The 14,195-nt window shown below is 38.2% G+C and overlaps 1 protein-coding gene and 1 non-coding gene across 3 annotated transcripts in view; both read left to right on the top strand.

The window, feature by feature from the left end:
- The window catches only part of eif4g1a (eukaryotic translation initiation factor 4 gamma, 1a), a 32,051-nt gene extending 20,389 nt beyond the window's left edge, over nucleotides 1-11,662 (top strand). For both annotated transcript variants that reach the window (XM_048164831.1, XM_048164830.1), the window contains 16 exons: nucleotides 1,220-1,366; nucleotides 1,462-1,698; nucleotides 1,878-1,982; nucleotides 2,089-2,358; nucleotides 2,505-2,613; nucleotides 4,165-4,273; nucleotides 4,380-4,645; nucleotides 4,754-4,878; nucleotides 5,112-5,284; nucleotides 5,989-6,114; nucleotides 6,220-6,301; nucleotides 6,392-6,490; nucleotides 8,922-9,056; nucleotides 9,163-9,244; nucleotides 9,358-9,498; nucleotides 10,230-11,662. In XM_048164831.1, coding sequence (XP_048020788.1) covers nucleotides 1,220-1,366; nucleotides 1,462-1,698; nucleotides 1,878-1,982; nucleotides 2,089-2,358; nucleotides 2,505-2,613; nucleotides 4,165-4,273; nucleotides 4,380-4,645; nucleotides 4,754-4,878; nucleotides 5,112-5,284; nucleotides 5,989-6,114; nucleotides 6,220-6,301; nucleotides 6,392-6,490; nucleotides 8,922-9,056; nucleotides 9,163-9,244; nucleotides 9,358-9,498; nucleotides 10,230-10,411 — 2,388 coding nt within the window. In that variant the 3' untranslated portion in view covers nucleotides 10,412-11,662. The remainder of the gene's footprint in view (nucleotides 1-1,219; nucleotides 1,367-1,461; nucleotides 1,699-1,877; nucleotides 1,983-2,088; nucleotides 2,359-2,504; nucleotides 2,614-4,164; nucleotides 4,274-4,379; nucleotides 4,646-4,753; nucleotides 4,879-5,111; nucleotides 5,285-5,988; nucleotides 6,115-6,219; nucleotides 6,302-6,391; nucleotides 6,491-8,921; nucleotides 9,057-9,162; nucleotides 9,245-9,357; nucleotides 9,499-10,229) is intronic.
- LOC125252058 lies at nucleotides 4,916-4,991 on the top strand. The gene has a single exon (XR_007181141.1). It is a non-coding gene; the product is annotated as a small nucleolar RNA SNORD66 (small nucleolar RNA).
- Nucleotides 11,663-14,195: the final 2,533 nt, after the last annotated feature.

The raw sequence follows: 14,195 nt of genomic DNA, 5'->3' as shown, positions 1-14,195 counted from the left end.
AACTGATATACTGTTAAATTACTGAAAAACACAGTAAAGAGCTTCTCAGTTCCTCAATCCCATCAATTTCTTTGATTTTATAATTTCTGCAGTGTCAAATGTGGATGGACTTAAATGGATAATTTTACATTTTTGTGAACTTTCTTGTTCCAAATAGAGCTGAAACGACAAGCTGAAAATGCGTCGATTTTTGCATGGAATGCTTTGATGCATCACACTTTTTACGTTCATGCCTAAAATCCTGTTTTGTTTTTTACACAAAACAAGACTCTAAAGCAGATGCTAATGGCTAGTATGGCATATGGTTGTTCATACAGCGTTTAGTTTTTTTACGAGCATGACAACTGCCTTCTATAACCGAACTGATGCCTGCACATTTTCAGGACTCAAAACTGCCTTCTCGACAAACCCATCAGCCGTCATGGACATGCCTTTTAATTCTTGACAATTTATTTTATGTTTGAATAAAATGTTGAAAGATTAATGACAGAAGTTACGGTTATTATTTTATTGGTAGAGTAACCAAAGCATTAATTGATCGATAAGACAAATTCGATTAATCATAAAAATAACCAATACATTATTGAACAAATCATTAATCGATTATCAAAAAAAAAAAAAATTTAAATATGTATTTTATTGATTTTTTTTTTTTTTCATTTTTCAAAAAAGGCCTTGCCAAACAATCACTGTTTTAATGACAACAACAGTTAAACAAAAAATAACACCAACAATAAAGATCAAAATAATTGTTAAAGCCCTAGTTCCAAACCTGTAAGACTTTTGTTCATCTTTGAAACACACAAATGACAATGTTTTTAATGAAATTAAATGTAAAATTTCTGTCTCTCCTTTGAAAGTACATTCTACAGAAAGTTGTATGCTTCGTAAAGTTCATAAAGACATCTTAAAGAAATCATAAATTCTTTTGAAGATGCTTTATATGAAGAACAAATTTAATTTAGCCTTTTATTCACATATAATCAATCAACGCGCTTACATGTAGCTAATCAAATATGGTAAACAAAAGCGAGAACTCATTGGCTCTTGTGCATCAAGCAAAAACGTTTAAGTTTCCATTTACCATATTTGACTAACTGATGACATTAACATATTACTCTAAGAAAAGTTTCTGAAATGTTTCAGAAACCTTTCCTTTCTGAGCAAGAAAAGAAAATGATTAATCTATGTGACTTTTTTTGAATGATCTGTTCTCCAGCTTAAAGTCCCCACTTCAGACAAACCGGGAGTCACTGTGAATTTCCGTAAACTACTGCTCAATCGTTGTCAAAAAGAGTTTGAAAAGGACAAGGATGATGATGAGATCTTTGAGCAAAAACAGAAGGAGCTGGATGCTTCCACTGAGGTGACGTCTCACCACATTTGACTAGAGGTGCATCAAATAGTTCTGTTAAAATTAAAACAATTATTTTTTTTTTTTTTTTTTTTTTTAAATTGTAGGAAGAGGAGCGTCAGCGCCTAAATGAGGAGCTGGTTGAAGCCAAGGACAAGGCACGTAGACGGTCGCTCGGAAATATCAAGTTCATCGGAGAGTTGTTCAAGCTGAAAATGCTGACAGAGCCTATCATGCATGACTGCATTGTCAAGCTCTTGAAGAACCATGATGAGGAGAGCTTAGAGTGCCTTTGCCGGCTGCTGTCCACCATTGGCAAAGACCTAGACTTTGAGAAGGCCAAGGTATAGCACAGTTTGTATTAGTCAAATATCCAACAAAGCTCTGAGGAGTTGTGGGTTCATGAGTTATGAGCTTTATAATTCTGTTAGTCTACATTCCTTTCAGTTGTGTGTAGTATATTGTACAATTGTCTTCACTTGTTTACTTTTAGTCAGATTTAATGTTGGATTTTTGTGTGCAGCCTCGTATGGATCAGTACTTCCACCAGATGGAGAAGATCATTAAAGAGAGGAAGACGTCTTCTAGAATCCGCTTCATGCTACAGGATGTATTAGACCTCCGAAAGGTAACGTTATACTTGGTTTAGCAAATAATCTTTGTTTCATGTGGCATTTGCACAAGGAAATTGGCAAGAACTTTTTAACAATGTGCATATGGTCTCTGTCACGCAGAACAACTGGGTGCCCAGGAGAGGAGATCTGGGTCCCAAGACCATTGATCAGATCCACAAAGAAGCTGAGCTGGAAGAACACAGAGAGCAAATCAAAGTCCAACAACAGCTACTTTCCAAGAAAGACTCTAGTCAGGGTCGAGGGGGCCGTGGTGGGCCGCACTCCTCTGGGGGCCGCGGTAGCCAGACCCAAGATGAAGGCTGGAACATTGTGCCTATTTCCACTAAGAACAGGCCAATTGACACCAGCCGCCTCAGTAAAATTACTAAGGTGAATCTTAACTTTTCTATTTTATAACATTAGACATTTATAATTTAGCTGTTGAAAGTGACGTTTCTTCATGGCATAACATTTTTTCAGTTGTTTGATTGATGTGCTCATTGATTGTCTCATTTGTCCTGTATTTCTGTCTTCAGCCTGGAGATTTCAGCAACCAGCTGCTGGCCCCAGGAGGAAAGGGTTCATGGGGTAGCTGGGGCAAAGGGAGCAGTGGAGGCACAGGAGCCAAGTCCACTGGAGAACAAGGTGAGTTTGCCTAGTCTTATTTAACTTGGACTCCACACAGAATGGAGAATACCAGCTCTTTATTCATGTCATAGATGGGCTGTTAGTTTTAATTGGTGCTGCTTACCATGGCAATGGACACTTCAAATCTTGTGACATTAAAATAAATTTTTTGCTTTTTTTTAAAGATTGTTGGCTTATTAAATGGTTGTTTTGACATATTGTAAACCATTTTAAGGCCCCATTGGAAGCTTGAGAACCCCATGGTTGACAACCACTTTTATACACTGTGACATGAGTTTTATCTAGAATTCAGAATGTCAGTCCAACTACGATTTTTGTGCATATCCAGTTGAAATCCGATCAGATTCAAAAATCTCTCAAAATGTGATTTTTACAAATGTTTCGAGCTACATTCATATGTGGTTTGAAATCCTATTCAAATCACATCTCTGGAAGTCCGTTTCAGTCTGAGACCGCTCTGGGATGCTTTTCCCAAAGCGAACTATGGTCGCAAGTACCGTCGTTGGCAATAGAGTTCAATGGGACTTGCGACCATAGTTGGCTAATGATGCTTTCGGGAAACGCTCTCCAGATCGGATTTCACGTGGTCTTTGTGACTTTCTCACGCCACGTGAAACATAAACGTCAGATGTTGTTATAGGAAACATTCTGAAAGTGGCTTGAAGAAAGGTGGTTTTGTTGCAAAGTGCCAGATGAACAAAATAATATAATGGAGACATGTTTTAAAAGTGGCACATAGCAACAGCACGTAATAAAGCCACGCATACCAACCTCCTTCGTTTCTGCCGTTGCCTCAGAAGACGCAGTAGTCCAGCACAGTAGTCCTACACATTGTCGAGTTGTAAATAAGACCTCTATATTGCAAATCCCTCCATGCTGCGGTTGTTTTTGGCATATGCCTATCAACTCATCGTTATTGCCAATACAGATATACTGGAAAACAGTTGGATCGGATACATAAAAAATCAGATTTGGACTGACAGTGTAAACGTAGCCTTAAAGACTTGGAAATGGGCAACAAATTTCTATCTGGATACTTTAGATCAAAATTTGTTGCCCATTCTCAATGGGGAAGTACCCAAGCAACATCGCTTGACAACATTGCCTGGCAACATTGCTCAAAAAGTTGCCCCATGTATCATCACCTTGCTACAATGTTCTGCCTGGTTGATAACTGGCTAAAGACAAAAGGGACTGCATGGGCAAGCATCACTCATTTTCTCATTTACACTATTTTAGGGTGATGTAGATACATTGTACTTAATTACTTAGTAATATGAATTAACTACATGTAGTTACTAGTTACTATAGTTATGGTTTGGTTTATGGTTAGTTACTTGTATTTATGCATAATTTACTGTTATTACTATAGTAAGTACATGTAGTAACTACGTCAAAGTGTTAATGTAAAAATCTAGTTTGGTTTAATTTACTGTTATTACTATAGTAAGTACATATAGTAACATAACTGTCAAAGGGTTAACAATGTAAAAAATCTTGTCTAATTGTAAAACTCTAATCTGTCCTTCTTTTTTTTTAATGATGCAGACCAGGGGAGACCTGCCACTAGCACACTCAACCGCTTCTCTGCATTGCAGCAGTCTGGACAATCTTCATCCTCATCCTCACTTGACTCTGATCGTAGAGTGCCTCAAAGGTACGGTTTTGAAGTGCTTTTTGTTTTGTGGCAAACGAGTGCTAACTTCAGTGTTCAATGATAATCTAAAAATGAGTTTCTGACTTTATGCCCATCTCCTGTGCAGAAACAGCTCCAGTAGGGACCGTGGCGACAGAGATCGTAATGACCGAGACAGAGATCGCTTTGACCGATTTGATAGCAGGCGGGAAGATCGGGACCGAGGCCTAGACAGACCCCGTCAGACCATCACCAAACGCAGCTTCAGCCGTGAAAATGAAGAGCGCAGAGGAGGTGACAGTCGTGGACCTCCGGATTCCGTACGCCGCGTGTCCAGCATGACAGAGAACCGCGACCGAGGCAGTCGTGAGCGCGATAGAAGCAAAGACACAGGTGAGAGTCAACCGACTGGGAGAACTGTCTTGAGCTGCACCAACAATAGAGATGTTTGAGTTGATGATTCACAAATTGATCACCTCTTTACCTGCTTGGGTTTCTCAGCGAAGCCTATGTCGGCTCCTGCTCCACCACCTCCTGCTCCAGCCAAACCTGCCATGAGTGAGGAAGAGCTGGACAAGAAGTCCAAATCCATAATTGAAGAGTATCTCCACATCAACGACATGAAGGTATGTAAATCCAATTTTATCCTAAAGTGAAATTGTGCTCCGCTGATGACCTTCATTTTGTGCCACGTGTCTGGGCCACTGATCTACACTGATGGGATTGAGGAACTGAGGAGCCATTGCATACAAATCTGAAATGTGTCATCTTTATCAAACTTTTGTTAAATTTATCAATTTAAACCTGTACATTTACCCTGGCCTGTTCCACTGATGTTATTCTCATTACTTGTCTGTAGGAGGCAGTGCAGTGTGTGCAGGAGCTGAACAGCGCCTCTCTTCTCTTTGTGTTTGTACGGAACGGTGTGGAGTCCACGTTGGAACGCAGCACCATCGCTAGAGAGCATGTGGGCCTGTTGTTTCAGAAGCTTGTTAGTGCTAGAATACTATTACATGAGCAGTACTACAAGGGGTAAGTTCATGCATTTTTACATGCAGTTTTGAGTCAGGAAATATAGCTCTCAAAAGAAAATTGTCATCTGTTCACCCTCAAATGGTTCTAAATCTGTATATGAAAATTTTAACATCATTTACTCCCCGCAAGTCATTTACTCACCCTCAAGTGGTTCTAAATCAGTTTCTTTCTTCTGTTGAACACAAAAGATATTTCGAAGAATGTTGGTAACCAGACAGTTGATGGCACCCATTGACTTCAGTAGTTTTTTTTTTTTTTTCTTTTCTTTTTTTTTTTCCCCTATTATGGAAGTCAGTGATTGCCATCAACTGTCTGGTTACCCACATTCTTTAAAATATCATCTTTTGTTGTGTTCAACAAAAGAAAGAAACTGATTTAGATTTAGATTTAGAACCACTTGAGGGTGAGTAAATGACTTGCGGGGGAGTAAATGATGTTAAAATTTTCATTTTTGGGTGAACTATCCCTTTAATGTAATCAATCTACATTGTTGACAACAGCAACAATGTTTTTTTGTCTCTGCACTAATGTAGCATGACTCCTTTTTTTAAAAAAAAATTCAATAAATAAACAAATATGATGATGACAGTAATAATATAACAGCTTATGCTTCCAGGTCTATCAACTCTAAACCATCATCACAAAATATTTCTATGCGTCTCTGCACTCATGATTTTAATGTTGTCTTTTACCCGCTGTAGACTTCAGGAGATTCTGGAGATAGCAGATGATATGGCCATTGACATTCCTCACATTTGGCTCTACTTGGCTGAGATCATCACACCCATGTTGCAAGAGGGTGGCATTCCCATGGGCCAGCTTTTCAGGTTAGGCACTGAATCAGATACCTGTATGCAAGACTATAAACCATCAAAGCAAAAGAAAATAATGCATTTACACCATCTGAACTTTTTAAATAATCCTGTCCACAGGGAAGTGTCCAAACCTCTTCTGCCAATGGGCAAAGCAGCAATCTTGCTTGTTGACATACTTAACCTTCTCTGCAAAGGACTGGTGAGTATCATACTATGGCAAATGCTTTATGAATATTACTTGCATAAACTGCAGTTTCAAAAAATTTTTCCTTCTCTGAAAAATTCTCAGAGTCACAAAAAGGCTGGATCGATGTGGTTGGAGGCAGGACTCAGGTGGAAAGACTTTCTGCCTGAAGATGAGGATGTCAATAAGTTTGTTACAGAGCAGGTACTGAAAGCTAAACATACTAGAAATACAAAAGTAATTATAATAGTAGTTAGGGGTGGGAGAAAAAAAACGATGCATCGTGATTCTCTCTTCAATGATTCTGGATCGATTCTGATCTTATGTTTAACCTCAGTTGTGAGTTGACGCTGTGTGTGCTTACAGTGCATGTCCACCGGTGCAGCGCAGAGTGAGCGTTTTCAATTCATTCATATGGAAGTAGAGCTTCACTCTCGTGAGCCTGAAGATGCTCAACTTCCATAGGAATGAACTGAATAAGCTCGCTCCGCGCCAGTGGACACGCACCGTCAGAAACAACCGTATTCTGCTTGTTTCAGTTTCCTTTCATACACACACCACTCTAACCTACTATAAAATAATCCTTCATACAGTTCGGAAAAGCTAGAGCAAATTATGCGCACCCATTGCGCGGACATTTGCGTGTTTGGTCATTGCACAGGATTTGCGCTGTGAGAGAAGCGCACTTGTAGCCTGCATTCTCGCCCACCGGTAGGCCTATTTTCCTTACAAATGGCTCTACGAAGGCATCATTTATGTTATTTGGAGTGCTGTGGGCTTATATTTTATAAATCTGAAACTCACTGACAGAAGGCTGCTTTAAATTTCCATGTGTGCTTTGTGAAGGGCGCTCGCGCAAGTGGCTATGTGCGACTCTGTTTAAGTGTTTAAATGTAGCCTGCTTGCATCTCAAAATGCTTTTATGAAGTGAAATTAATGTAAACAGTCAGATGTCTTAAAGGATTAAACAGACAGGACAAAAACATCTTATATTTTAAAAGAAATATGTGCATTATTGTGAATGCAGCTTATTCTTCTGCGGTCTATGATGATATCAGTAATAATCAAACAACCGTAAAGCTGAGAAAGAGAAAAAACCCTCACAGCTTTTGAATGGAAAACTTTCAGATACTCTTAAATACTGAAAGCACTCTGTTTATTGCTTGTAATGTTTTGTTGTTCCTCTTTATTATTATTAGACTACTTTTATGATTTGAAGCTGTTTATAACCTATATTTGAAAATCTTAACGTTCAAATTTTTTTTAATACAATTATTTAAAAAGTACCTATAATTACATAGACTATGTATTAAAAAATAATAATAAAAAAACAAGGTTACGAAATTAATTAATTAATAAAAATCGTTTTGTAATCGGATCGTGACTCCCAGAATCGGAATCAGATCGGATCGCGAGGTGCCTAAAGATTCCCACCCCTAATAGTAGTAGTAATTGTTGTTGTGGTCAAACATCTTCACTGCACATATTTGATAAAAATATGCTTTTCCTAACCTTTTAGTTCTTCAGATTTTCTTTGCAATATTTTTTATATATATTAAAAATATTTGTGTATGCATATAGTCAAACCAAAAATTATTCACACTATTTTTTTACTAGTGGGTTCAGGACACTATAGTTTATTTATGTGAGGATAGCAAAATAAAGTAAACTGACGACATACACAAAATTTCATACAGTGGACTACCAGTACCAAAAATTAAGACACTTTGACCTGACCATGTTTTGCTTAAAGGTGGTACAGAGGATGTTTTGTTTTATACATTTTTGCAATATTACTTGAAACTGTCTTTACTAACTGATAAAAGACTATTTATTAGGTGCACTGAAAGGAATATTATTAATATACATCATCTGTGCACGAGGTAGGGCCTTAAAAACATCAGCCAATCGCGTAAACGATTGGCCCTCTGGCTTGTCAATCACTGCCATTGTGAGAGGCGTGCGCGGATTGGCCCTCTGGCTTGTCAATCACTGCCATGATGTTCCTTGTGAGAGACGCGTGGCTGCGCGCTTTAGTAACTTTCCACACTCTGCATGTGATGTTTTTGTCAGGAGACAGGAGTAACAACTGCAGATTATGAGTTACCTGCGGTGAGTCCGACATAATGAATCCACTCAGTGTGTGCGCGGCTTAACGATTGTAAGGCCGATTATGAATGTAAATTGATACTTATGACCGATCGTGCTCAAACGCGTCCAGTCAGAGCCAGTTGCTTTCAGTCTGCGATTACAGTCGGTGTTCAAATTCCATGTGAAAGAATATAAATCTGCTTCAGGAGCAGGAAACAATCGCTGTATGTTGAGCACAGTCAGAATGTTTTAGCTAGTCGTTAAATGTGTGCCCGGCTTAATAACACAGCGAATGCCGGTGGTAAACAAACACTCGTGCACGAGTTTTGGGAGGCGTTCACTTGAAATTCAAAATTTCAAAAACTCAGTCGACGAAAACATCCTCTGTACCACCTTTAAGTGTTATCTGACATAATTAAGATTATTTCTGACAGTTTAACTCTGAGATCTTGTCATATTTTAGTACCATTTTTTTTTAAACTATAGCGAATAAACTGTAGCAATGAATGAAATGAGCCTGAAGGTTAAGATGTCATATTTGCAGAAAATGGAGTTCACTCTGGGTGAGGAGTCTGAGAAGCCCAGTAAAAAAGAACTGACTGCTGAGGAGCTGAGTAAACATTTGGACAGGTTGTTACAGGAAAAAGCCAACAACCAGAGGATCTATGACTGGGTAGAGGTGAGTGTGTGTGCTTTGGCTATGGTTCAAGGCTCTTTAATCAAACATTAAGGTATAACATTATGCGAATAGGACGTGTACTGACTGGTGTTTCTCTCCTTTAAAGGCCAACCTAGATGAGCAGAAGATGAGCTCCAATCAGTTTGTGCGGGCCCTGATGACGTCTGTGTGTCAGTCTGCCGTTATATGTGAGTGAATCCATTAAATGCAATCTACTTCCCTCACCTTAGTTTGACTTCAGACTTGAACTTCCACTGACCTCCACTTAATTTTAATTGTGTGCATAAATGAACACTTATAGGTGAGAACCCCTACAAGGTGGATGTGGAGCAGATTAACCAAAGGGCCAAGCTGCTGCAGAAGTACCTCTCTGATGAAATGAAGGAGCTGCAGGCACTCTACGCTCTCCAGGCTCTCATGGTGCAGATGGAGCAGCCGGCCAGTGAGTGGTGGTGTTTTGTTTTTGTTTTTTTTCGCGCATACTCTTCAGTCATATCCACAGATGACATCGCGTTCTAAATGTCTAAAAGGCTTGAGCTGTTTTTTTGGGGTTTTTTTTCAGCTTTAATAGTAATTTAGTTGATTTGATTGGTTTTATTGTGCTGTATTGTTAGTCTTAAGTTATGCAAGTAATTTATTTATACTCTTGTTGGATACAAACTAAGTTTGGGGTCAGTAAGTGTTTTTTTTTATTTTTTTTATAAAGTTTGCGCAAAGGCTGCATTGATATGATCAAATACAATAAAACCAGTGATATGGTGAAATATTACAATTTAAAATGTTTTTTAATACATTTTAAATTGCTACGATGGCAAATCTGAATTTTATGAAAGCATCATAACTCCAGTCTTCAGTGTCACATGATCCTTCAGAAATCATTCTAATATGCTGATTTGCTGCTTAAGAAACTTATTGTTATAAGAAACTTATTCTTATTGAAGACTGCCGTCGCTAACTATTGTAAATTTTTAATATAAACTTCTTTACTGTCACTTTAATTGAAGTGTTAATTTCTTAAAAAAAAAAAAAAAATCTTACTGACCCCCAAACTTTTATAATGGTAGTGTATGACGTTTAGGTACCATCACTTTAACATTTTCTTGCTTCTGGCTGGCTTTTTAAACCTCTGTTGTTAAAAGTGTAGCTGACTAGCGTTGTCTCCGTTTTACCCAGATTTACTGCGCATGTTTTTTGACGCGTTGTACGATGAGGACGTGATCAAAGAGGAAGCCTTCTACAAATGGGAGTCCAGCAAAGACCCGGCGGAGCAGCTGGGAAAGGGTGTGGCCCTGAAGTCTGTCACTGCCTTCTTCACTTGGTTACGGGAGGCTGAGTCCGAATCTGACAACAGCTAATCCTGAACTTTGCTAGCCCAGGTAGCACTGGAGAGAAACCGCTGCCAGGGACTGAGAGGAGGGATATCTTGACGACAAAGTTGAACTTGGTCTTCATAAGCCAATCTTATCTGTTCAGGGTGGCTCTTGACAGATACAAACTACAATCATTTCTCAGTCATTTCTTCTGCTCTCTATATCTCTTGTGGCTAATGTCCACCAAAACAATAAAATTAAAAGAAAAAAAAAAAATCTGCAGGACTGCTTAAACGTGTTAACAATTCATCGTCATTTATTTTTTATGAGAAATTCTTGGGGAAAAAGTACAAACCAACGCTGCTCTTACATGTTAATATAGATTTATATGCAACGTGGTATATGACGGACCAGACAGGATGTCATATATTGTATAGAGGGCATGATGGCAATCATGTCCTTTAGGTTTGTAATTTCAGATCAAACGCAGAGCTCTTACAGAAGTTTTTTTTCTTTCGTGTGTGCGAGAGGAGTCACGTTTTTAAATCTGCAAAGACAAAGGTATACTTGCTTAGTGTTTGAATTCTCTAAGTGACGGATGAAATTTGTGTAGCGTTTGTATTTTGCCCTTTTTTTTTTTTTGCTTCCTGTATCCTTTAGTAAGGGGTGGACCTGTTGAACTTCAGGATGATGGTCTTGGATGGACTTTGACCTTTTTGACCTTAGTGCTGCTGGATGAGGAGGGGGGGTCCAACATGCTTCCTATTAAGCCATCCATGTCCTGCTTCCTACCCCACACTTTTGCGTCTTACCTCTCTTGAAGAACTGATGGGGTCTTTCATGGAAGCCCTACTTAAGCAAGCCTGCAGTGGAATTTTAAGAGAAATCATTAAAACTTGAAGCATATAGAAAAATCAACTTGATGAAATGACAGTAATGATCCTAAAGCCTTTTCTACTTGCAAAGTGGAAATACATTTCAGGAGCGTTCTGTACATACATATGGAAATGGTTTTTTTTTTTTTTTTTTTTTTTTTTTTTCAGAAATTAAAAGTTAAAAAATCTGATGTAATGCCATTTATTTTTTCCAAAACAATGGCTTTTTCCCTGTATTTAAGATTTGTTTTCTTCCAGATGGTAAGAGGTGCTTACAATGATCCATTGATTAGTTTTATTGAAAAAAAATGTGTAAATATTTTTTGCTCTCTTTATTATTTAAGGAATTAAATGCTTTCACATCAAACTGGAAACGTTGGAGAAATGGAACATTGCAAATAAAAGATTATCAAGTTGCTAAGTAGAGTGTGTTTGAGGGAAGTGGAGTCTGGGTGAAGGAGTGTTTTTGCAATGAAAAATGCAACTTTCATGCTGTAATGAGCCTTTCTGCCAGGAGAGGGCATGCCTAAGAAATTTTGTTCAAATGAAGGTTAGAGGGCCAAGATATCCAGCTGCAGAACCGCAGCCACAGGATGGAAGTGAGGGGCGGAGCTTATGCTGCTAAGACTACCCATACACAATGTTCTCATATTAAATGAGCTGTTCTCACTAATAACTGTATAAGCTCTGCCCCTCATTTCTGTCCTGTGGCTGCTGGTCTGGTGCTGCGGTTCTGCAGCTGGATACTAAATGCTTAATTTTAGCTGTGTATCTATCTTTGCTTGACTGATGCAGTTCCTTTCATCTGAACTTAAATTCAGTGTTGATCAGCTTTGATTTGGACTGGAATTATATAAAAAAAACCAGGTACTGTCATTTCTGATAATCTTGGTATGAGTAGAGAAAGTAAAGTAGCCTCCTTAAAACATTTGTGCCACATTTCTGCTTTAATTCCACAATTCATTAGGTCTGTGCTGCTAATATTATGGGTCAATCCATGAAATTAATGCATTTTGAAAAGGTGCTTTTAAATTAAGGTTTCAAGAATTCTATCAATCAAATGTGTTGTTTTGTTGTTTTTTTGGTAAATATATTGGGAAATGTATGCTTAAAGCTGCAGTCTGTAACTAACTTTGTTAAAAGTTATCCAAAATCAATTTTTGAGCAAGTACATAACCAAGCAGTGTTCAAAACCTTAGCCCGATTCACGGTAAGCTTGAAATGATTTGTTCTAATCCGAGTGGTACTGGTGGGTTTCCACGGAAATTCGAGCATGCTGCCGTTCATCTTTGCGTCACGTCTGTTTAAATAAAGGAGTCCCAGCTAGTAGTCAATATGGCATGTGGAAGATGCTGCAGGTGGCGGATCATTTACAGCCTTTTCTCACAGCAGCTGGAATAATTAAACGTATCATGTATGGCATGACAAATTAACGCTATAGAGATTAGACTGTACAGAAATTTAAATCTACAGGTAACGCTAATATGCACATAGTCATGCAATGCTGATGTTTACATTAATATTTTGAGAACTAAGTATAACAATAATTTGCACGGTTTGATGTGATCCGAGCTAAGCGATCGTTAGATTTAATCACTATGGCAGCGCGATTTATTGTAATGCTTTTTTTTTTTTTTTCTCAGTTGGTCAGAACAAAAGTGGCAGATTTGTTACTTTAGATGACATTTTCTGGTGAAAATTCTTATTTTGTTCATACTTCCAAGACCACAATCTGTATTTCTGAAGTACAGTATCAACACCATGGTGAGGTGACTGACAGCAAACATTAGATTCATCTGCTCTGAGGAGCCGTGCTGATGCACAACCCACATGCAATTGCAGGTTTTTAAACAGAGATGGTGACAAAGAGGCAACACTTACTGACTACAGCTTTAAAGGTGCCCTAGAACTTTTTTTTTTTAAAAGATGTAATATAAGTCTAAGGTGTCCCCTGAATGTGTCTGTGAAGTTTCAGCTCAAAATACCCCATAGATTTTTTTTCTATTCATTTTTTTTAACTGCCTATTTTGGGGCATAAATAGAAATGAGCCGAATCAGGGTGTGTGGCCCTTTAAATCTCGTGCTCCACGCCCCAAGAGCTCGCGCTTGCTTTAAACAACATAAAAAAAAGTTCTAACAGCTAATATAACCCTCAAAATGGATCTTTACAAAGTGTTCGTCATGCTGCATGTCTAATTGCGTAAGTACAGTGTTTATTTTGATGTTTACATTGATTCTGAATGAGTTTGAGGCTATGCTTCGTGGCTAACGGCTAATGCTACACTGTTGGAGAGATTTATAAAGAATGAAGTTGTGTTTATGAATTATACAGACTGCAAGTGTTTAAAAATGAAAATGGCGACGGCTCTTGTCTCCGTGAATACAGTAAGAAACAATGGTAACTTTAACCACATTTAACAGTATATTAGCAACATGCTAACGAAACATTTAGAAAGACAATTTACAAATATCACTAAAAATATGTTATCATGAATCATGTCAGTTATTATTGCTCCATCTGCCATTTTTTGCTATTCTTGCTTGCTTACCTAGTCTGATGATTCAGCTGTGCACATCCAGATGTTCTGCCCTTGTCTAATGCCTTTCATAATGTTGGGAACATGGGCTGGCATATGCAAATATTGGGGGCGTACACCCCGACTGTTACGTAACAGTCGGTGTTATGTTGAGATTCGCCTGTTCTTCGGAGGTCTTTTAAACAAATGAGATTTATATAAGAAGGAGGAAACAATGGAGTTTGAGACTCACTGTGTCTTTTCCATGTACTGAACTTGTTATTTAACTATGCCGAGGTAAATTCAATTTTTGAATCTAGGGCACCTTTAAAGTAGGACTGGTTTATTTCTTGCCTGGCAGTTAGTTCATTACTATCCTTTTATTCAAATTCATGACACTAAACTTTTATTAGAGAATTTGATGCTAATATTTCCATA

This window comes from Megalobrama amblycephala, linkage group LG17, assembly GCF_018812025.1.
Source record: "Megalobrama amblycephala isolate DHTTF-2021 linkage group LG17, ASM1881202v1, whole genome shotgun sequence".
In the NCBI taxonomy this organism is placed as follows: domain Eukaryota; kingdom Metazoa; phylum Chordata; class Actinopteri; order Cypriniformes; family Xenocyprididae; genus Megalobrama; species Megalobrama amblycephala.
This window is presented reverse-complemented; position numbering and strand designations above follow the sequence as displayed.